General features: G+C 36.8%; 1 protein-coding gene across 1 annotated transcript in view; it reads right to left on the minus strand.

The window, feature by feature from the left end:
- Positions 1-24,698, minus strand: part of Rif1 (Rap1 interacting factor 1) — a 276,189-nt gene that overhangs the window by 46,888 nt on the left and 204,603 nt on the right. Inside the window, exons 13-14 of the mRNA XM_090383047.1 lie at positions 21,094-21,248; positions 2,771-2,854 (exon numbers count right to left, since the gene is read on the minus strand). Coding sequence (XP_090239173.1) covers positions 2,771-2,854; positions 21,094-21,248 — 239 coding nt within the window. The remainder of the gene's footprint in view (positions 1-2,770; positions 2,855-21,093; positions 21,249-24,698) is intronic.

Below are 24,698 nucleotides of genomic sequence, written 5' to 3' on the forward strand. Positions count from 1 at the left end.
TTTGTATGTATCCCATGCATTTTTCTCCTCCGCCATATGTCTCATTAGTTCATCTGACAACCATTTAGGCCTGAACCTTGAACAATATTTCTTAGTTGGTATGTAAAGCCTGGTAGCGTCCAAGATTAGTTCCTTGAATGCTTCCCATTTTGAGTTTGCTGTTGGTAACATCATCAGTTGGTCCCACTGTATAGAATTTAAATACTGTCTCAGACCATCATAGTTGCCTTTACGAAAGCAAAAACCCTTCCCTTTACCTCTGATGGTAGTTACCTCCTTGAGTAAATCCCACTTCAACACACTGTGATCACTGCCACCTAGTGGTTCCTTTATTTGCAGATTCTTAATGCATGAAGAATCACTACTGATAATCAGATCAAGAGTATTGCTCCCTCTTGTTGCCTCACGAACATGCTGATGTAGAAAACAATCCTCCAATAAATCCACAAAAGCCTTGCTAGTGTGCGAGTGACCAGCCCTCAAACTCCAGTCAATATCTGGGAAATTAAAATCTCCCATTATAAGACTCTCTGATTTACTGGCCCACTCTATTTCCCTGTACAGTATCTTATTATACTCATCAGAGTCATTAGGCCTATAGCACACTCCTACTCTCAATTTTGATCTCCCAATGCTTATGTCACACCAAACTGACTCAACACTGCATTGTCCGGCGATGTCGACTGGCTTCACTTCCTTGGCTATGCGTTTCTTAACTAATAGCATAACCCCCTCCTCCCCTCCTGTCCTGTCTATCCTTTCTATACACATTGTATTCCTTCTTAGAAGGGAAAATGACCTAAGGGTATGAAATATTAACTATGCAAATAAAAATGAAAAGATACACATACATAAGTTAAAGATCACTTTAAGTACTATTTGAGAATTTATAAATATTTCACTCTGCTTATGAGAAACATTTTTAAACTGAGGATTTCTAACTTCTTAATGTTCTGCTTATTAAACTCCTTACCAAATACTCATTACCAAGTTGGAAGGATGAGCTCCTTTGGAGTTCCAACATAACTTAAAAGGTCACAATTACATTAATACAGAGCAACAATCCACTAAGTAATTCAAAACCAGCAGAACGTAACAGCAAATGCATCACTGGGCATCACATGGCCTACACTATCCAATTATGGATATCAATGAAAACAATTGCAATATGTCACTTCCATTATATCAAAATGTTTATTTATACTAAAAAGGTTTTAGCACTGAAAGCCTCAGACTACAGAAAATTCACTAATCGAACAGGTTAGCGCATAGCATCATTTTAGTTCATAGTAAATCACCGAAGTAGGTGAAATGGCATCGTTTTTGTGATATTTCATATTGTGAATGCCTTCATGAGTTGCCCTGATATTGCACTACCTCCAATAAGCAACGATTCATTGATGGAGAAGACTAATGTTACTTATTCTCAGCAAATAACACCACACCTGGGTGGTGGTGTCTGCCAAGAATAAGTAACATTGTGAAGGCATTCACAATGTGAAATACAAATACATTTATGTCAAAAACTATTCCATTTCACCTACTTCGGTGATTTACTACAAACTAAAATGATTCTTGGCACTAACTTGTTTGATTACCAAAATGTTTATATTGTTTAATATTTTTTTAATATTAAAAATAAAGAATCTGTATATTTAAAAAACATTAAGTGGGAAAACGTCATTATAATATTATTCTGTGTATTTTTTATCACAAACGTTTTATGCAGGAACACCTTTTACCCAGGAAACTTCTTATGCAGGAAAATACAGAGTTGAAATTGGGACTTAAGAAACCAAACCTAGCACAGGGGAAAATTTCTTATCCAGGTTCTACTGTATATAATTTTGTCAATACAATCATAACTGCAAACCATGCAAGTCACTTGCATCTATACCAACAACTGAATATCAATGTTGGCACAGATATGAATCTGCCTCTGAAAAGCCACACCAGAAGGATTTTATTAGTATTTCTCCAGTTTGTGCATACATATGCTACACATGAAAGTACTTTTCTCTATGAAAAGACAAACACAGATAGAACATTAGGACCTACAGAAACTTCAAATGCTTTGTATCTACTCAGTCATAATGCACTGTGGGATTGTGGTGATAAGTTTGTCACCATGCAAAATCCTCTGTTTACTACCTGTGTCTGTCATGAACTACAACATTCAGAGGATAATATCTACAGTAACTACTTTTCAGATAATTCAAAGCAGTTTAATTCAAAGTTTATATTTTGTTGCCATCTTAATATTAAGTTAACAAGTTTTAATGTACATGGCTGCTATAGGGATAAAATAATAAAAGATAAATAAATAAAGAGAACTAAAGCAAATAAGTATTTACTATAATATATCATCAATCATGTTAAGAACATAATTTTTCTTAACTTTCATAATGGGCCACTAGATGCACTAGTGGGCCACTAGCAGTAAAACTTACTATAATTACAATAATTATGCACAACATGCAAGTGAAATTATAGTGTTAAAACCAATAAATACAATTAAAATAAACTGATACTAAGTAACTTTCAACATCAAGAGGCTGCCACTGCTCAAATCCTAGCTGATAAAGGGAACATTTGATCATAACATGGCAGCTATAAACATTTTGACAATGGCATAGTATTTTATTGCTTCCTTATTATTTTACTGCATATACATTAATTAAAATCATGCAAATGTACTATTTAGTCACAGTGTGCTATGAATAATTTTTACTATTATTTTAAAAAATATATTTCATTAACAAATACTTACATTTCTGAATGCTTTGCTGTTAGTATGAAAATAATGAGAAGTCAAAATTCGTTTTGGAAGGCTGCATATATCATTCAGCAATTTCTATATAATAAAATCAAATTTTTATTTTTATTTTTAGACATCTCTAAGAATGAATCCATACTTAAACATCAAGTAAATACATTGGGGGGGGGGGATAAATCAAAGTTCACCATTCAGTTTTATTTGGAAAAATATGGGTTAAAAATAGTTTAAAATCATGCCCTTTGCAATGTAATCTGTTACTTTAACAATAAAAGCAATATGATTATGAAAAATTTGTAGTTTTTTTTATTGTAACAATGAAATTAGTGCCAATGCTGAACCATTCAATATATCATTCTGAAATAACAGTCAATGCTATTTACAGTCCCTTCCTCAAGAGAAGGAGAAAAATTATGGTTATATCAAAAGATTTTGCTGATTATTTGAACTATTGATAAATCAATAGTTCAAATAATCAGCAAAAGAACACAGAAAATTTTGAATGTCTAATGTAATTCTACTAATAAAATCTGGCATAATCTAATTTAGCAAATGTATTATTTGTAGAATTTTTATGACATCCAAGAGCCTTTTGGTTTGTTACACTGCCGGCAATATCTTCATACCTTTAAAGCATGAGGGCTCCTTGGCTTCCCCAATAATTAAGAGGAGAAGCTTCCTTTGCTGCTAGGAGAATAGTAATCCACGGTTTTTGCCCCCCCCCCTTTTCTACTACGAAATTTTTGACCTTTCAATGTAGGCATTTTATCCAGTAGCAACTTAAAAAAACAAAGGCCAGTTTCATCAGCTTGAAAATATCATTCTGATCATAAGTCAACAAAATATTTAAATGATTCTTCTTCCATTTCATTGCAGCTTTGGTTTTAATAGCTGCACTTCACTTTACTGTATACTTTTTTGAAAGACAGATCATGACTAGTCTCAAATTTCTGGTATCATTCACTGAAAGACTTTAAATCTGTGATATTAATCCAATGTGCAATGTATGAATCAGCTTTAGATTTTAAAAGATTTCCATCTGCAGGAATGTTTGTTTACACATAATCATCAGCCATTTCAAGAGTATCTTTTCAAGATCCAGATACTTTGCCTTTCATGCTCTGATCCAACCTAATGCAACAGATTTGTCCAAGCTTTCAATCTTTTTTTCAATCTTGAAGAACAGTGAACAGTCTACTCTTAGGAATGAAGAACTGAGCGATGTCAGTCTTAGAATGCACACCATCTACAGCTTGTAAAATCAAAATTTATCTGCAACTGGCATATCAATAAGTGTACAGTCATCTATACAGACAATATAATGAAATGAACTTATAGCTGAAGTTAATTTCATTATGCCAATGGGCATGAGCAATCAACAGAAAGCATGGGAAATCAACAAGTGATTTCTCAAAGGCAGTCTGCAAACTCATCATTGGCTGAAACAAATTGGCATTCTTTCATTTGGGAATATGCCATTGTTAATATGATTTATGTAGTGCATTAGCATCTAAGACCACACAGCGCTGTGTGCGTGTGTGTGTGTTATGTCGTTATAACTTCATTGGCTGTTCACATGTTCATATCTACAGGGATATCACCTGAATCCAAGGATGCTATTAGCATCCTTGGGTTCAGGTGATGCATGCACCATATCACACTTGCTTTGCATCGGGTCAGGCACTCTGTGAAGAAGAGAATGCCATTACTTAAATATACCTCAACAACAGTGTGACATATTTTCTGAAAGCATTCAAAATTTACCTTTTAAAGCTTTAAAAGCTAAAATTAGTTCAGTAAAACTGAATGGCAAATTCAAGCAATATAAGCATTTGTTATTATTTTCATACAGGAGGCCTAAGGGTTTTCAGTGACAAAGCTACTTTTTTTACTTGAATGGGAAAGTCACCCACTAGAACAAGTTCTGGTGGGTGATTTTACCATTCAAATGTAGAGGAATGAAAATCCTCATCAGATTACTGAGAATGAAATGGACTCCCCAAAAATAGATACGTTTTGTGCTATTTTACATAATCTCTTTTATGGAAAAGACAATCAAGGGAAACAATAAACACAAATTGACTGGCTTATGCATAATCTTTGTGAGGATTCTGCAAGTTCATCTTCCAGCAAGACACTGTGCCTTCAATAACACACTACCTCATTCACAGACAGGGACAGATACCAAAGATAGTATATATGGTACATCCAGTATCCCCCCCCCACCACGTGCCAAGACTTAACACCATGTGAACAGATATTCCTGAAAAGAAACAACAAGGCAGTGACAACTTACTGCAGACGTACTGGTAAAGGTCTGGGAACAAATTGACTATCGCTATTATGAAAGCTTCCTTGGACTCAGAGGAGGTCCTCATGGACTGGAGAAGTGCAAATGTGTCCCCAATTCAAAAAGAGTGACACTGGTAATTATAGACCTGTTAGTCCAACTTCTTCCAGGAAAAAATAATGGAATCACTGGTTAAGGAAGCGATGCAGGATCATCCAGACAAGACTGCAGTTATAGTTCAGACACAGCATGGGTTTGTTAAGGAGCAGTCTTGTCTGAAAAATTTGATTGGATACTATGATGTGGTCACAAAGGACTTGGATTTTAAGAAAGCTTTTGATTGGCACAGGGAAGACTACAGTAAAATTGGAGCAGTATGGCATTAAGGGCAAGCTGCTACAATGTATAAAAGGATGGTTGATTGGGAGAAGACAGAGAGTGGTTATCAATGGACACTGCTCTTCATGGACTAATGTTATTAGTGGAGTCTCCCTGGGTTTGGTGTTGGGCCTTTGTTGTTTTCGGTATTTATCAATGATACTGATGAAGGTATTCTGCAGATGATACAAAGGTTAGCAGGGTTGTTAATGACAGCATGGTAGTGCAACAGGATCTGGAAAAGTTGAGCAGATGGGCTGAGAGGTGGGAACTGAAGTTTAACATTGACAAATTTTAAGTACTCCATATGGGTAGCAGTAACCCCAGAGTAACGTATCAACTGGGTGATACTATACTCAATGTAGTGGAGAATGAAAAGGACCTGGGGGGGGTAACTGTGCAGTCAGATATGAAGCTTTCTGAGCAGTACAAAAAAAGCTGCAAGAGTGGAACAAAGGGCTGGTGTTACCAAGAAAGGCTCATGGAGTTCTGCAAATTGCAGCTTCTGGAGACTAGGCACCTGCGAGGTGATCTAATTCAGGTGTATAAGCCCTTGAATGGATTGAACAAGCTCAATGCTAATGGGATTCTTCCTCTTGCTCAGATTACTCACCTGAGGGAACATAAATTCAAATTGAGGAAAGACAATTGTAGTAGTAGTGCATGTGATGCAAGAAAGCAAGTGTATGAGCTTACGCAGCATCAGCCAAAAAAAAATCCACACCATTCCCTCCAAATGCCTGTCCAGTTCCTCCTTAAATTTATTTAACCTATCAACTTCCACAACAGATGGAAGCTTGTTCCAGCAATTAACCACCCGCTGGCTAAAGGCAAATTTCCGCACATCTATTCTACATCTGTCTTTTCTTAATTTGAATTTATGCCCCCTTAGGTTCGTAATCTGAACAAGTGGAAGGATCCCATCAGAATTCAGCGTGCTCAACCCATTCAAGGCCTTATACACCTCAATCAGATCACCGCGCAGGTGCCTAGTCTCCAGCCACTGCAATTTGCAGAACTTAAGCCTCTCTTGGTAATAAGATCCCTTCATTCCCCTCAATCTTGTTGCCCTTCTCTGTACACACTCAAGCAAATCTACATCCTTCCTAAAATGAGGCCTCCAAACCTGTATGCAGTACTCAAGGTGTGGCCTGACCATTGCCTTATACAGAGGGACAATCACCTCCTTCTCCCTGCTAGCAAAATTCCTATATATCATTCACAAAACCCCATGACCTGCCCTGGCAGCCTGTCTGCATTGCTCTGAAAACGTCATATCCGACTGCACAATTATTCCCAGGTCTTTTCTCAGGGGTTACTTCTACCCATATGCAGTACTTTGCATTTGTCAAGGTTAAAATTCAGTTGCCACTTCTTAGCCCATCTGCCTAAATTATTTAGATCCTGTTGCAGTAGCACATTGCCATTACTGTCATTAACAACCCTGCCAACGTTTGTATCATCTGCAAACTTCGACACTAAGCCTGATATACCTTCATCAATATCATTATTAAATATACAAAACAACAGAGGATCCAACACCAAACCCTGTGGGACTCCACTAATAACATTAGTCCACGAAGAGCAGCACCCATTAATTACCACCCTCTGTCTTCTCCTACTCAACCATCCTTTTACTCATTGTAGCAACTTACCCTTAATACCATTCTGCTCCAATTTGTACAATATTCTTCCATGCGTAACAATGTCAAAAGCTTTCCTGAAATCCAAATATATGATATCAAAATTATTTTTTGCATCCAGTTCCTTTGTAACCACATCATATCCTATCAAATTTGTCAGACAAGACTTTCCCTTAACAAACCAATGCTGTGTCTGAATTATTGCTGCAGTCTTGTCTAGATGATCCTGCAATGCATCTTTAACCAGTGACTCCGTTATTTTACCCAGAACAGAAGTTAAACTAACTGGTCTGTAATTACTCGTGTCACCCTTCGATCCCCCTTTGTGAATTGGGGATACATTTGCACATATCCAGTCTGTGGGGACCTCCCGAGTCCAAGGATGCTCTCATAACTATGGCTAAGGGTTTGCTTAGTTGTTTTTCTGCCTCCTTTAATATAACTGGATAGATCCCATCCACCCCAGGTGCCTTTCTTATGTTTAACTTCAACAATTTCTCCTCCACTTTGCTCTCAGTTATTACAAAATCATTAAGAACGCTGCTACAATTTGATAACCGTCTGGCATTTTCAAACCTTAATAATTCCTCGTGTATGAATGTAGATGCAAAATACTCATTCAGTTTGTTTGCTATCTGAGCAGGACCATCAACAGTAGAACTATCGATATCAAGTGGACCAATCAGATTCATCCCCCTTCCTTTTAGAGTTTATATAAGTAAAGAAATTCTTGCTGTTTTTCTTAGCATCCCTTGCCAAAGATTTTTCGTAATCCTCATTCGCCTGCCTAACCTCCTTTGTGACTTGATTACAGACTAGCTTATATCTGCCATAGGCTTCTGAATCGCTTGATAATTTATATGCATCCCACATGCATTTTTCTTCTCTGTCACGAGTCTCATTAGTTAATTTGATAATATTAGCATTTGATGATAGTAGCATCCACGATTAATTCCTTGAATGCTGCCCACTTAGAATTTACTGTTGGTAACATCGTCAGTTGATCCCACTGTACAGAATTTAAAAACTGTCTGAGACTATGTGTACTCACCTTTACAAAAGCAAAAACCCTTTCTTTACCCCTGATGGCAATTATATCTTTAAGTAAATCCTACATCAGTACACTGATCACTGCCATCTAGTGGTTCCTTTATCTGCAAATTATTAATACACGAATGATCACTGCTGATAACCAGATCAAGAGTAATACCCTCTCTGGTTGCCTCTCGAACATGCTGCTGCAGAAAACAATCATCCAATAAATCCACAAAAGTCTTACTAGTGTGTGAGTGACCAACCCACAAATTCCAGTCAATATCTGGGAAGTTAAAATCTCCCATTATAAGACATTCTGATTTACTAGCCCACTCTATTTCTCTGTACAATTGTTCATTGTACTCATTCGAGTCATTAGGCCTATAACACACTCCTACTCTTATTTTTGCTTTCGCAGTGCTTATGTCACACCAAACCGACTCAACAGTGCACTGTTCATCTATATCAACTGGATGCACTTCTTTTGATTGTAGAATAGATGTGTAGAAATTTGCCTTTAGTCAGCAGGTAGTTGATAGTTGGAACAAACTTCCATCTGTTGTAGTGGAGGTCAGCAACTTAAAAAGTTCAAGGCAGAACTAGACAAGCGTTTGGAGTGAATGGATGGGCGAAATAGAAAGAGGTTTTTTTTTTTTGGCTGATGCTATATAAGCTTACTTTCTTGCATCATATGCCCTACTAATTCTAATCTCACTGACATCTGACATATGGGGAATTGTACGAAACTTATAGAGATTCTCTATCCATCTGTGTATATGTCCCAATGATAATAAATGCCAATTTCCGTTTCCATAATTTTTTTTTAACTGTTTATTTCTTTTTGAATCACTGTATATTAAAAATAATTTTTATCAGTCATTTTTTTTTTTTTTTTTTTTAGTGATCAAAATGATTACTTTGAAGGCATTAGGTATAACTGCACCCATCTCATTTAAGATACATTTCATTACCATTTTGAATATAGTGATAAAATGAGACACACAAGGAAATACAAAATAAATTCAATTTTAAATTAATGCAAAAAGAAACATAAAGGCAATTATATGATATTAAAAATTTGGTAATATGGTAAGGAAACAATTTCTTTACATTTTCTTTCATTTTAAATGAAAGAAACGGTAAAGAAATGAAATGAAATGAAATTTCACTTTAAATGAAAGAAACTGTAATACAAGAGTACATGGCAGCTATTAAAAAAGCATTTAAAGATGTGTAAAAAGTGAAAAATTTTTTGACATGTTGTCTTTGTCAGATAAAATAAGACTACTAAAACATAAATAGCATTCATGAAGAAAATTTATACATTGAATAAAAAATGTGTTTTATGCTTAATATGGTGTCAGGGTGGGTGCTGCCACATAGGAGGGTCAACAGTCCTCAGCAGAGCTGGGCAAGAACACTTCCTCTATGTATACTAGACTGCCACTTTAATTATGGGTTTAATTTAGTATAACTTGTTTTAAGCCTGCTCATACCATGAATATTACTACTGGGAAACCAGTTTTTTTTTTTTTTTTTTTTTGTATTACTTGCTGGTAGTCTGTATAGGGGAGTAGCATGCAAGAGTTATTCAGGGTCATTGCAGATTTGTTTGCAATGTCAGCCAAATAACTTTCTGTGACCACAACATGGCTTGAGATCCAGCAAAAGCAAATATCAAAATCATATTCCAAAAGGTAATGTGGTCTCTGCAGTAGCCAGAACAGACTGGATTAGGATTATACCTCTTTGTTAATTAAGCCTACAATGAACTGATAGAATCAGTACATATAATACACTTCTGATGGTGGCTTCCTGTGTGTTTCAAGGCCAGCCAGCTCTGCTGTGCGCTACTCTGTAGTATATACTCTGTAATATATGCTGCATTTGAGGAGGAGATATGCTCGGATATAACAGTGTCTCGAAAGAAAGCAACAAATCCTACAGATACCTCTGACCTTGAATTATTTGTGAAGATTGGCAAGAAGTCAGAATGCTCGGTGTGCTGAATAGCACTGCTAGTAGACAGAAGATGGAGTGTCAGCCTTTCCTCACTTTTTAAGGGAAGTCATATGCTGGAACATGAAACTGCCAGGGTTGAGTGAGCTGTCTTGGTGATGGGGTAAATTTGCCTAGTGCGATGTGTAAATCTCTTAGCAGCTTTTTGATAAAAATACCAAAAGGATGATTAGCAGTCTGATGAGTGTTATACAAGTTTTCCCATAGTAGTTTGAAAACATGTTGACATGAGGTGATCTGGTAAGGATTTCAGTTTATACTGTAAAAACAACTGCTTTTGTTAAATCAATAAGGACAGTTCATCTGCTTCCACATATAGACTGAACAGGAGATGTTCTAAATGCTCCAGCAGCAATATGAACAGATTGATAGTCTGTTCATAGACTATCAATCTGTTCACACCAAAGGATGCAGTTTCTGACAGATGCATCTATCAGAACTGATAATCTAATTCTGATCACAAAAGTGCACAATACAGACAAAGTAAAGCACAACAATCTGTACCCCAGAATGTAGAAGAGAGAGCAAGGAAGTCAACACTCTCATATCCTTTATTTGTAGTTGATGAATATGGTGAAGAAAGGTTAACTTTTAACAATATAAGTCACAAGTTTACCTCCGGTAAACTTCTTGTGACTCATATTACTACTTGCATTTTGTCCAAGCTTCAGTTCAAGTTCAGATAAAGATTACACTTGCAACACTTGCAACAAAAATGTATGCAAGAGGTCTTCTGTAGTAAGAACCTGAAGCCATTAGACAGTGGCCAGGAGTTGAAGTGATCTTATGGCTTGTTGCAGTTATCTTTCAATATCCGCTGCATGGCTAGCAAAATATGCTAAAGTGATCAACATAGAGTTTACAGTTGGAGGAGGTTGTTCAGTAACAGAATCCACTTTAATGGCAACAAGCGTAACACTCAAAACTGATCCTTGGGGTGTTCTCTCCTCTTAACAAAAGGTTTGGTTTTTTTTTTTTTTTAGGAGCATTAGCAACTAAGGCCATATTGCTCCGGGATATGCGGTGGTCATTCCCTGACCTTTCTGCATCCTCCTTATTTGGTGGTGCTTAACAAAAGGACTGAAGGAGGGTGGATCCAACATGAACTTGGAAAGACTGATGGGATTGAAAGTTTTTAATAGAAGCAGGAGAGTGATCTTCTGTTTCTATTAAAAACTTTCTATAAAGGTTTAAAGGTCTATAAACGTCTTTAAATGTCCCAAACTGGACCCATTACTTTGGAAGCCAAAGTAAATGTGGTTTCCACCTTGTTTCCATCTCACAATGGAAACAAGGTGGAAACCACATCTCACGATGGAAACATTCTGCTTTAGAATAACATATAAGATGAGCACTAACCATTCTCTTCAAAATTTTGCAAAAACATCAATTCAGAGCAAACCAGGCGATGGTTAGTTCAAACTATGGGATCCTTTCCTGTCATAGAGAAGGCAAGGCCAGTTGTCTTAAACTAGACATCTGGGAACTGTTCTTTAAGAAAAATTCTGCTAACAGAAAAGAAAAGTGATCCACAGAATTTGGTAGAAGGCATTTAATCATTTCATAATGGATGTCATGTGGTCCAACAACACTTGCTTTGGCGAGAGTTAAAGCTGTTTTTACCTCTTAGTTGTACAAGAAATATCTCATTATACTGTTGAAAACTGTGATTTGAAGGTTAAGTGTCCACTTATCAGTTCTCTCTCAGGAACAGAAACTGGGAAGTATGATGACAATGCAGAGAGGCAAGAAAATATTTCATCAAGAGCACTGGCTATTCCAGCTGAATCTGCAATAGTACATCCATTAGATTCCAGGACTGATGAAGGGCAGAATGTGCATTTTCCCTTAATTTTCCAGACACTGCACCAGATTGCCTTAGGGCTGGTTGAAATAAACAGATCTATGCATCTTCTGGCTCTGGCATCAGGTATAACATGCTTTAGCACATGCACATTTAAAAGGTATGAGATTAGCAATGGTGGTATGTTGTTGGAATATCCACAAAACTTGATTTGTGGAATTTTTGCTGCTGCACATTCTACATGTCTTTAGAATCAACAGAAACTTGGCAATGTTTTTGGAACTGCAATTGCAACAATATTTTTCGTGCACTACATCACTGCCACATGAAAGGTATTTCAGTTAACCTTAACAATTTTCCACTGTGACAACCGTAAAGATGAACATCTTCGCTCCCTAAGTAATATGGTTATCACATTGGAGTGATCGCCTCCCTACAGGTTCTCCACCTCCCTCCTTTTGTCCTGATGGAACACTCCCCTGCAACTCTTTGAGCATTTGTTAGCTTAATGCTATTTATTAGTTTTACTGTTTTTCTTGCCTCCTGGTATGACATGCCAGAAGGCATGAAATGTAGGTTTTGGAGCTGAACATATTATAATTTCAAGATCCTTTGAACAAATCACAACAACAAACCTCTGATACTTAAAAGCATCTTAATGGGTTAGGTGCATGTGGTCTCAATGGGCAAGCCATATAATTTTTTTTAAAATGTAGTTCTGCAAGTACCAAATGCATTTTTAAAAAATTCTACCATGAAAGTTATATTTACAAAGGTGTGTGTGTGTGGGGGGGGGAATCAGGTGTGGCTTTTTTATCTAAATTTTTTTTTATAAAAATGTTTCCTACCCCAGATTTCTAAGAGATTGAACCCTCTGTGACTACATAATCCAAATAGCATGTCCTTTGATGAATTAAAAACTTATAGTATCTACTGCTCATTCTGTGTTTCCTGGCTGCTGGTACATTGAAAGTAAAAAGGAGGTTTCCAGTGGGGACAGTTCCCCATCCCTACGCACAAATATTCATTTTTTTGAAGCTCTCATTCCTCGAGTTTTTAGTTCAAAATAGATTTCCTCTTGGACACTTGAAGAACATCTCATTCTGATATGATAACATAGGATGAATTCAATGTCTTGCACAAGGCTGTTACTGTAATCAGCGTTCCCTCACAGACGTGGTTCAGAGGAGTTATTCTGAATGTTTGTCACTTCTGATACCTACTAGGATACAGCCGGAGACATCGTGTGACTGATTCACGAGAGCCTGGCAACACTTCCAAACCTTTCTGGATAAAGAAGAACAACATTTTCCCTATGAGTTTCTCACTAGCAGAGTGAATTATCAGGTACTGTGATGTTGGACTTGATTTAGCTTCAGTTCTCTGTCTCTTTTCCCAAAGTGATGTTATCTGGCTCATTATCTATGTTTTCTGGTTGGGACCTTGATGGGGGTTCCAGAAGAAAGACATTATCAGGATTCATGAGGGTTTTTATCTGTTTAAGAGCCCAAGCTCCCCACCCACCAGAGTGCAAAAAGATGCCACTATCCAGCAAACAATAAATTCTCTGAAAAATGCAATTCCAGGGCTATATTCAGACCACCCGCAAGCCCAAATCCTGTCCCTCAGACTACAAGGTTAGGATCATAGCTTCTAAATGGTTGATCTTTGCAGACAAATTCACTAGCTGATTTTGTTAAAGCAAGGTCCCCTCAAGCACCAGATTTCCCCTTTCTGAATTTCCACAAGCAGCAGTGCATGCATTGCAAATGCCCCAGATTCTGCTGGTATCAGGCTGGAATCTATGCTGTGAGCCTTGAAACCCAGTGATGCTAATCGATTGAATCAGCAGCTTCACTGATGGCCCCCTAACCATGCATAGCTATCTATGTTGGGGGAGGAGGGAGACATTCATAGTGGGGAGAGGCTGTGTGAATGTTTGTTTGTTATTTGGTTTTTAGGAGCATTAGCAACTAAGGCCATATTGCTCTGGGGATATGTCGTGGTCATTCCCTGACTCTCCACATCCTCCATATTTGGTGGTCACGGGCTCGAACCCCGGTCTAATCAAGAAGCGTATGCTACACACTGCTGCTCCTACCCACCTGGCTACGGAGGTGGTACTGAGTGAATGAGACTGATCAATGGATTAAAGACATGCCAGAGTATCACCAACACAAAAACTTTTCTAAGAAAGAAGAAGGCAACTATAGACCAGTCAGTCTGACTTCAGTGGGGTTTTTTTTTTTTTTTTTTTTAAGGAGCATTAGCCACTAAGGCCATATTGCTCCAGGAATATGCGGTGGTCATTCCCTGACCTTTCCGCAACCTCCGTATTTGGTGGTGACGGGCTCGAACCCTGGTCTAATCAAGAAGTGTGTGCTACGCACTGCTGCTCCTTCCCACCTGGCTACGGAGGCGCCGACTTCAGTGGTAAGAAAAATCATGGAGGCAATGATAGATGTGGAATTCCTAAGGTTGCATAACATGATTATTATTATGATGAACGTCGTGGCGAGATCCAATATTCCTTACATTTCGAGGGTACAGCTCTAAAACGGTGTTCGCAGGCTGGCCGCTAGTTAGTACACCGGACCGAATCTGTTGGAAACTCTCTAGGAGGATTCCGGATCAGCTAGTGTATAATCTTGCTACCTCTACTCTGCCAGATAGTGACTGGAGGGAGTCCGAGTAGTGTGTATGCGGGGAGCATTGTCGAGGCCACGTTATGTCAAGGATCTGGGTATATTCTTACCACGTGTACGCCATATCCAAAAATTTCATTACTTCATACAGCATGTCCCACCCATTTTTTCTTACTATTGAATACACCATGAATTGTCAAACTAAGAGAGCAAGCTTATCTGCGAAAAGATCTAAACTTCCCAAGGACTTCCTAATTCATTTCACAAATATACGTGGTCTCAATTCTAATCTCAACGATGTCCATTTCCACTTGCAGTCTGCCAAACCCCATGTACTTTTTCTGACAGAATCTCAGTTATCGGTTGATTCAACTACTGCTCATCTCAGATGCCCAAATTATTCGCTGTATGATTCCTTTCGCCTCAAAGGTGGCACTTGTGCATATGTCCGTTCTGATATTCCGTCAGAGACTTGGCAATTTGGAATCTCCTCTCTTTCATCTTCTCTGGCTTAAAATCTCTCTACCTCATTGTGTCAAATTCATCTGTTGTCTCTACCATTCTCCCAACTCCACTAATCACTTGGAGCTCTTTGACTCCCTCTCTTTGCAACTTGACTTTCTCCAGTCCAACTTTCCTAACAGTGAGGTAATTTTCCTTGGTGATTTTAATGTTCACAACAGCAGCTGGCTTCCGTTTTCTAGTCACACCGACCCAGCAGGTGGTCAAGATGCTGAGGCTTTTGCAATTACTAATGGCCTAGCACAGATTGTTCATTTACCTACAAGAATACCAGACAATCCTACTCATACAGCCAATACGCTTGATCTTTTTCTCACAAACAACCCTTCTAAGTACAAGGTTGAAGTGAGAGGTCCTTTAGGCACTTCAGATCACAACTTGGGGATTGTCTCTTCTCCAATGGAACCTTTATCTCATGGCTATTCCCAACCTCGTATTGTTTGGCATTACAAGAATGCAAAATGGGATGACCTGCGAGACTTCTTTTCTTCTTTTCCTTGGTCGGATTACTGTTTCCAAACTTCTGATGTCAACGTTTGCTCAGATCGTGTCAGTGAAATTATTCTTGCAGGAATTGAATCCTTTATCCCACACTCCACTTTAAAATCTCGTCCTTTATCTAAACCTTGGTTTTCCAATAAATGTGCTAAGGCTGTTCAAGAGAAGAATGTTGCATATCGTAATTGGCTTGTTTCTAATTTTTCAGTTTCATTTTCTGCCTACACTAAAGCTCGCAACAATTGTAAAGCAGTTATTAATCAGTCCAAACTAGAGTTTGAACAGGCTAAGAGTAGAAAATTTGCTTCTTGCCCTAATGGTAGCTGAGCATTCTGGTCCCTTGCCAAAGCTATTGGCCGCAACTTTTTGCCCATCTCTGCTCCCACCTCTGTCCAAACCAGATGGTTCTGTTGTCACTTCAGCCAAGGATAAAGCTGACCTTCTAGCATCCCATTTTTCTTCCAGCTCATGTATTAATGATCTTGGTAAAACACCTCCCACCATTCCCAATACGGTCCATTCAATGCCTCCTGTGGTCTTCCATCAAAAGGATATCAGAAGGATTTTGATGAATCTTGATGCTAAGAAAGCTCCAGGTCCTGATGGTATTTCTCCACTTGTTCTCAAAACCTGTGCTCCTGAACTTACTCCTATTTTTTGCCGCCTTTTTTTTTCACTTTCTAATTCCAAAGGTGTTTTTCCTTCTGCTTGGAAATTTGCTCATATCCAGCCAGTTCCTAAAAAGGGTGACAAATCCCTCCCATCCAATTATCGTCCCATTACAATTACTTCTACTCTTTCTAAAGTAATGGAGAAATCAATTAACCGCCAACTCTTAAACTACCCAGAAACCTTCCGTCTGATCAATGATCGCCAGTATGGATTCCGCCAATGTCGATCCACTGGTGATATTCTGGCTTATGTTACCCATTTATGGACTAATTCAATGGAAATGTTCGGTGAAACACAAGTAGTTGCTCTTGACATCTCAAAGGATTTTGATCGTGTTTGGCATAAAGGTCTTCTAAACAAGCTTCCATCTTATGGTTTGCCAACTGCTTTTAGTAATTGGTTATCCAGTTTTCTCTCTGATCGCTCACTGAGGGTGATGGTAGATAGCTCTCTGTCTTCTAACTTCTCCATTAATACCAGTGTCCCCCAGGGTTCAGTTCTTTCCCCCACTCTTTTCCTCTTTTCCTTTTCCTCTTAATGACCTTCTTCCATCGACTGGAAATCCTATCCATAGTTTTGCCAATGATAGCACATTGCATTCCACTTTCCATTTTGAGAAACCTTGTCCTGCTCAATCAGCTTCAACTTCTCGAAAATCTGCTACCAATTCCTTAAATGCCGATCTTCAGGTAATTCTCCAGTGGGGCAACAACTTAGTTGATTTCAACCCTTCTAAAACTCAGTCTTGTCTTATATCTCACAAAAAGGATTCTTCTGCTCCTATGCTTATCTTTAGTGACACTCCGATTTCTAGGCAAAATGATATATCTCTTTTGGGGATTACCCTGACTTCTAATCTCTCCTGGCACAAGCACATTACAAATATTGCTTCCTCTGCATCTAAAAAAAACTTGGTTTTCTCTTTCGCTCTCGGCATTACTTTTCTTCCAAACAGCTGCTCACTCTGTATAAATCGCAAATCCGCCCTGCCATGGAATATTGTTCTCACATCTGGGGTGGTGCCCCCAAAACCTCTCTCAGGCTTCTTGATTCCATTCAGAAGAGGGCAGTTAGGTTAATTAATGATTCATCTCTAACAGAGTCTCTCCACTCGCTTTCTCATAGACGTACTGTTTCTGCTGCATGCCTCTTCTATATACTTCCTCTTCAGATACTTCCATGGGCACTGTTCTTCTGAATTGGCTTCTATAATTCCCGCTCTCTCTTTCAAAACAGTCCGAGCACGTGCCGCCACCAGCCAAAATCCATTTACTGTCCAACTTCAAACCCACAGAACCAAGTTTTTATCTTCCTCATTTATTCATTCAACTGTCGTTTTCTGGAACAACCTTCCTTCATTCGTATTTCCTGAAAATTACAGTCTACAGAAGTTCAAGTCCAATGTCAACAAATATCTTCTTTCATCTTCTCAACCTCCAACCCGAGCATGGTACTAAGTACTATAGGTTCTAATACCTCTCGTGTTTGGGATTCACATAAAAAAAAAAAAAAAAAAAAAAAAAATCATGTTTACCTGTTCTCCTCTGAGGTAACTTATTTCAGTAATTAACAACTTGCTGACTAAAAATAAACTTCCTCTACAATCCAGTCTAAATCTCTTTCCCCATAATTTGATTTATGGCCTCTGATTCTGCAATCATTTACAAAATGATTGTTAAAAAAAAAAAAAAAAAGGTGAAAATTTCACCTTCATACATTTTACTATTCCTTCTCAATTAGGTCCTTCAAAGGTGCCTGGTTATCAAGCTCTGCAGTCCATATATTCAGTCTTTCCCTTTTGCAGATCTCACTAAGCAAGTTGTCTATCGCCGGCCCTTTGAAGAATGTAGTTTCCAAACTAGGACAGTATTCCAAGTGGGTTCTTACAAGTGCTTTATACAGTGGGATTATGACCTCCCATCTCTACAAGCAAATGTTTAATAAATCATGGATTGGATACCTTGGGCCTTCCTTTCCACCTGTCTACCCTGTTTTTAGTTTTAATCATACCAAATGTATAACTTATTTTTGGGTTGTTATTCTGCAAGGGTAACCTTCCACTATGCTGCATTAAAGCATAGCTGTAATTTTTCTGGCTATCCTTGAAACCTATCTAAGTCATTCAGAAGGAACACTGCTTGGTGCTGATCATTAAGCACCCCTCCCAATCATCACATCATCTGCAAATTTTGACATCATGTCCTCTATCCCTTCATTAGTACTGTTTATGAAAATCAGAAACAACCATGGTCACACAACTGATCCATAGGGAACCCCAATTCTAACATTAGACCAATCTGAAGAATGATCAGTAGTCACTGTCCACCTCCTGCTTTGCAGCTACCCTGTGATCCATCTCAGAATTTTACCCATGATCCCAACATGTTTCAGCTTGTATGAATATATAAGCTGATATAAGTGGTATATATATGAATATATAAACATGATCCCAACATGTTTCAGCTTGTATGAATATATAAGCTGATATAAGTGGTATATATATGAATATATAAACATGATCCCAACGTGTTTCAGCTTATATCTCACCTCTCTTGAGATACAAAGTCAAATGTTTTGCTAAAATCCAAATATACAATTGAAATTAATTCCTGCATCCAGCTCATGGATAACTCTGTCAAAATAGCTAACCAGTAAGTTAAACATGATTTTGCTCTTAACAAAACCATAGTGTAGGCTACAGTATGGTTTTGTGAAGAATCTGAATGTTCTTGTATTGCACTCTTTATCCCTGCCTTCATTATTTTCCCTACTACTGAAGTCAGAATGCCTGGTCTGTAGTCTACTTTATTGACAAGAGAGGTAGTGTTTTGGCTCATATAGAGAGACAATCTGCAATGTAAATTAGAAGAGTTGCTATTCCCTTTATTTATTTTTCTTTGAAAATTAAATCTTTAATTATATTGGTGATTTTTAATAAACTTTTTAAAATTTTTATTAATCTTTCTTGTTTTCTAATTGAGAGAAGGTATCATCCCTGCACCACATTGCATGCATTGCATTACAGTCAAAAAACTGTAAATTCAAGTTTGCCTTTTTGTTTTTTATGATTAACCGAACAACTATATGCAGGTGTTTATTATGGTCATATATTCATTAATAAAAATATGAAATCCACTATATTTTAAAAAAATACAATTTCAATATAGTTTTACGTTTTTTTTTGGAAATAAAAGGAAAGGAAAACTCTGTTTCCACTACCTTGACAGCAAAATGCAAAAAGTGGTGAGCGAAGAGCACTGGCACTCACTCAGAAGCATCTGTCAGCTCATTCACATGGAATCTAAAACTAGCCACTTACAAATTTTTTTATTTTATTTCTGTATGTGAGGTCGTTGTTCAAAAATTTCTGAACAGTATGTGACTTCATAAATTTTTTATATTTATTTATTCAAAAATAAATAAATATAAAAAATAAAGATAAAAGTCTCACTTGTGAATGAAGCATTCCTATAAGTACCAGTTTACACACATCACAATATACCAAATCTTCAATAAAAATTGGTAATTCACAGATGGAATCATGTTGAAAAATACATTCCACAGGCTTGAACAAGCCTTCTTTCAGAAAATAAATTATTCTGCATGTTCCAGCTCTGGGATGCTGAATGAGTCTGAGACAATACAAAATACAAATGTAAACAACCCATTCTGCTGGATGGCATGCATGTAAAACACCTTGCATAAACAAACCACTGTAAATCCCTACTGAAATCTAGGAAAACAGAAATTCCTAAATTTTCACTGGAAGAACTAAAAATTACTACCTGTCATTCTCCTTAATTCTCTTGTCTAAAAAATCTCTTCACATCTGCCTCAGCAAATACTAGTATATGATAAATTCTAGAGTTTTGCACCTGATGGTATGGAATGCCACTAGATTGTATAATCTCATATAAGTATCAGGATAAATGCAAAATGCAGTCTCTGAGTTTTAATAACTGAAGAAAATAGGTTAGTTAATTATGGTGTCATAATTGTTGATACACACCATTGCCAACATGTTGGCGCATTATAGCCAAAGTTGCTAATGCGCCAATAAAATCTAAATCTAATCTAATCTAATCTGCCAACATGTGAATCTTAAGAGTTTTGGTGAAGCTTAATTGACTTTACCACATATGAGCAGATATTAAAACTGACAAGTGTTTGTTTTGTAATATAACATATTAAATAATTAAGGACAAATTAATAAATAATTTTGGAGGCTGAATATGAAACTGTTTGCATCAGGTGATAACAAAACTTTCTGTAATTAAAACTGAGTTCAGCAATATCAGGTAACTGCTTAATAACTGCAACTTTAAGCCATCTACGTATTTAGTCTGCTAATACTTTACCATAATTTTAATCTTATTACATGAAATTAACCTTGTAAGTGGTGGATTCCCAGCATTACTTCCTTGTTTCCACAAAAGTGTAGAACATAACAAAGACAATTTGGAAAAGTAAGTGCAAATGTATTTTCCCAGGCTAACTATAACTATTTGCTACTTCCAATTACAAAAACATTTCTTGTGGGAAAAAACTGGAATTATTAACTCTGGAATGATCTTTGCATGAGGATTTACAGAAATCCTATGGAACAGTCCAGATTAATATTTCTGTATTTACTCTAGATACCAATAATGTAGAACTATCTATACTCCGGACCACATAGTGAAATATTAATAACTTTGGTTTTGCAAAGTTTTAATAACTGAAGAAAATAGGTTTTCTTCAGTATTAATTAAGGGTTAGTTAATTATGGTGTCATAATTGTTGAATGCAAAACAATAAGTTATTTAACTTACTAATGTTACAGAAGGAGTACATAACTTCTCTTCAACAATAACATGTACAAGATGCAAATATGAAGTTACAGCAACTATAGAGTCTTTACTTCCATCCACTTGAACACCAGTTATATTCATTAGAAACAGCTGAAGGAGATACTGTACTATAGATGCTGTAACAGCCATAAAATTAAAATAATATATCACAAACTTGAGTATTTGGAACATTTTAACTTATTTCAAATTTAAAAAAAAAGGTTAAATGCAAAATAAGAAAGTGCAATATCTGCTATTACATAAAATTAATTTACACAAAAGTTATATATACTTTGTACTATTTCCTAACAAAACAACACCATATGTACTACATACAGAAAAACTAATGTTACTTCATCAATCTTGAAATGTATGGATTACAAAAAAAAAAAAAAAGACTTCGAAATAATAGGCTCAAGTTATGTCCAAATTACTATATTCAAGAATGCAAATCTGAACACTGTACGGTAATAAAAATGAATAGAGTAAACCTTTAGTAGATACCATTCTAAAATGGACACCTCTTGCTGTGGAGGCTCACAGGCCATAATCCCGGCCATAAGTATTTTAAATTACAATAAGTGACCTCTCAAAAGCAAACACTCTGGTACAGACATGGACACTTTTATAGCTGCCCTTTTTGTTTTTTCAACCTCCTTTCAGTAGATACTTAGATTTTTTCAGGACTAACATTTTGGATGAACATGTTTATTGCTAATAACACACACACATACATGTTATCATAATTCTTCATTTAGCCACGAAGGCAATTGAATGTCAAGGTCCTTACCATAAAACAGTGACACTAATTACACTTCTGATAGTCGCTATGAGAAGTGTAATTAGTGTGTGTGGAGTAGATTGCAGAATATGTTGTTAATATGCTCACCACTACTGATATAGAATTTACAGACATTGTTTTCACCATCTGAGGCACTTCCACTGGTGTGTGTGTGCAATACTTAGTCAGGCAATAAAATTGTAAATTTTATTGCCTGACTGAGAATTGAGTTGCAATACAGTACTGTGCAAGAAATTTCTTTAAAAAAAATTAAGTCTACAAATATAAATTCTAATGCATTTGCATCGGAGTCCTCTGCAAATGCATGTCACATTAATAAAATTGGCAGTCAAACAATTGGACACTTTGAACCCACTCCGTAGTCTCTCACCATTAAACATATGGTATGCCTAGATATTCAATGTGAAAAAACCAACTCGCATATCTGGCACAACCATCTATCTATTCTGCAAGACTCTGTTTTGTTTCCTCAGAGTGTGTGGTTGTTATTAATGTAATAAATTTCAAGCGGGCAGATTCTGGACAATTGTGCAGAGTTCCAGACCAAGGTAAGAATTTACAGTTACATACTCATACTGCACTACAGTATATCTTGAAAGCAGTTAACTTTGAAAGAAAAAGTATAAAAAAAAAAGTGACAGAATATTCTAGGAAAGAAAAGTGCAGAGTTCTTAAATTATCTGATCATTTCAAAACTGGAAAGAATTCAGCAGTAGCAGCAATTATTAAAAATCAAAAAACTTTGTTAAAACAGTGGCAGGAAAATGGAAAGCAGTATCATATGTTTTTTCATGGCAAAGGTTCTTTAGTGGATAAATTGGCACCTGAGTGGTTTAGTAAGCTATGCAGTCAAAATATTCCCATCTCCTGGCCTATGATTCAAACCGAAGCTTTAGAAATGCTAAAGAAATTGGCACCATCGACTTTAAAGTGTCTAATGGCTGGTTAGGTAAGTTCCATAGATGTCACATCTTCAAAGCAATTTTTGGAGTGTCTACTGATGTTAATTTGAAAACTGTTGCTGAGTGAATAAAAGACAACTATCAATACTTGTTGTATACCCACCAGAAAACATACTGAATACTGATGAAAGGGGTCATGTTTTTTTTGCATGCAGTTTCAGATAAAACAATGTGCCTTAAAGTGGAAATGCTGGAACAAAGTGGAAAAGGAGCATCTAACTGTACATTTGAGTACAAACACAATGAGCCCTTGTGTAATACTTCTTGTTATAGGCAAATCTATGAAACCAAGGTGTTTTAAAGGTTTCGATTTAAGCAAACTCAATGTACACTAAAAATCAAACAATAAGGCTTGGATGACTAGGGAGATAATGTACAGAATGGCTGATACAGTTGGATAAAAGAATGATGGCAAAGGTAAAGAAAGCCTGCATTGAGACGCACACAGAAGTTCGATGAAATTTACCGGTAAAAGTACTTTGCCGTAATGGCATTTGTATTATTGCTCACTCAGTAAACATACAGTGAGTGTTATCGGTCAGGAGTAGAAATTGAATCCCATGGAAGATTGAAACCCCCCAAGTGGAGGGGGTAACCTGATCTTGTTTCTTTAGAATCACTGGTGGACTAGTGGATAAATTGTTTATTAAGAGAAAAAAAAAAAAAAAAAAAAAGAAAAAGAAAAAAAGGCAAAGGAAGCCCACACGAGAAGCACGGCAAGCTTCCAAAAGGTTTACCTGTGAAACTACATTATGAAAGTTTTTTACGACACCAGAACAATTAGTTAATTCAATTAGTGATTCTAAAGAAAAAAGGTCAGGTTAACCTCCCCCCCCCCACTTCGGGAGGGTTTCAAGCTTCCGTGGGATTCAACTTCTACTCCAGACCGATAACACCCACTGTCTGTTTACTGAGCGAGCAACAATGCAAATGCCATTATAGCAAAGTACTTTTACCGGTAAATTTCACTGAACTTTTGCGTGCTTCTCGTGCAGGCTTTCTTTATCTTAGCCAGAATGATTTGCCAGAATAGAAACATTATTTTATTTCTTGATAACGCCACATCTCACCTGAAAATTAAACTGAATAATGCTGAAACGGCGTTTTTATCTTCCAATGTCACATCCACTTCTCAATCACTAGATCAAGGAATAATTGCAAACTTTAAAGTGAAATACTGAAAAATGGTTCTTAAATACCTGATTTCAAAACTAGATAAGAAAAAAGTTGTTCAAAGCTTTGCAAAAGTATAGATGTACTACAAATTATAATTTGGATTAGTGCAGCATGGAATGTATGAGCTCCTCTACAATTAAAAACTGCTTTCACAAAGCAAGATTTGATTTGGGTGTCAGTCAGTGTGATGGTAATGTTGCAACGAGCTGATACATCTGTACTTAATAGCTTGATATGGACACAGAAATTTTTCACCGAGCAGTGATTATGTTTCTGTAGACTCTAGCATAGTGTCTATGGCATAGTGTCTGGCATAAACACTGAAGTAAAGGACATTGTAAGTGAACTTATGAACAATAAAGAACTTGTGGAGGAAGAGGAAGATAAAGAACCTGATAAGGATAACAGCAGCTTGACTCCAAATAAAAAAAAATATACCGATGCATTAGATTACCTAAACACTTTAAAAGAATTCTATGTAAACAAAAACAATGAATATCGAGTAAAACTAGTGAGAAATCTAATTATCCACAATGAAAATGAAATTGTCAAAATGAAACTCTAAGCAAAGCAATTTATATTAATTTTTTACTAAAAGTTATGTTTTATAATAAATAACACAAATAAAAGCTTGTTATCTGAAAGTT

The sequence above is a fragment of the Mastigoproctus giganteus genome, chromosome 10, assembly GCF_048544385.1.
Source record: "Mastigoproctus giganteus isolate SK-2022 chromosome 10, ASM4854438v1, whole genome shotgun sequence".
In the NCBI taxonomy this organism is placed as follows: Eukaryota; Metazoa; Arthropoda; class Arachnida; order Uropygi; family Thelyphonidae; genus Mastigoproctus; species Mastigoproctus giganteus.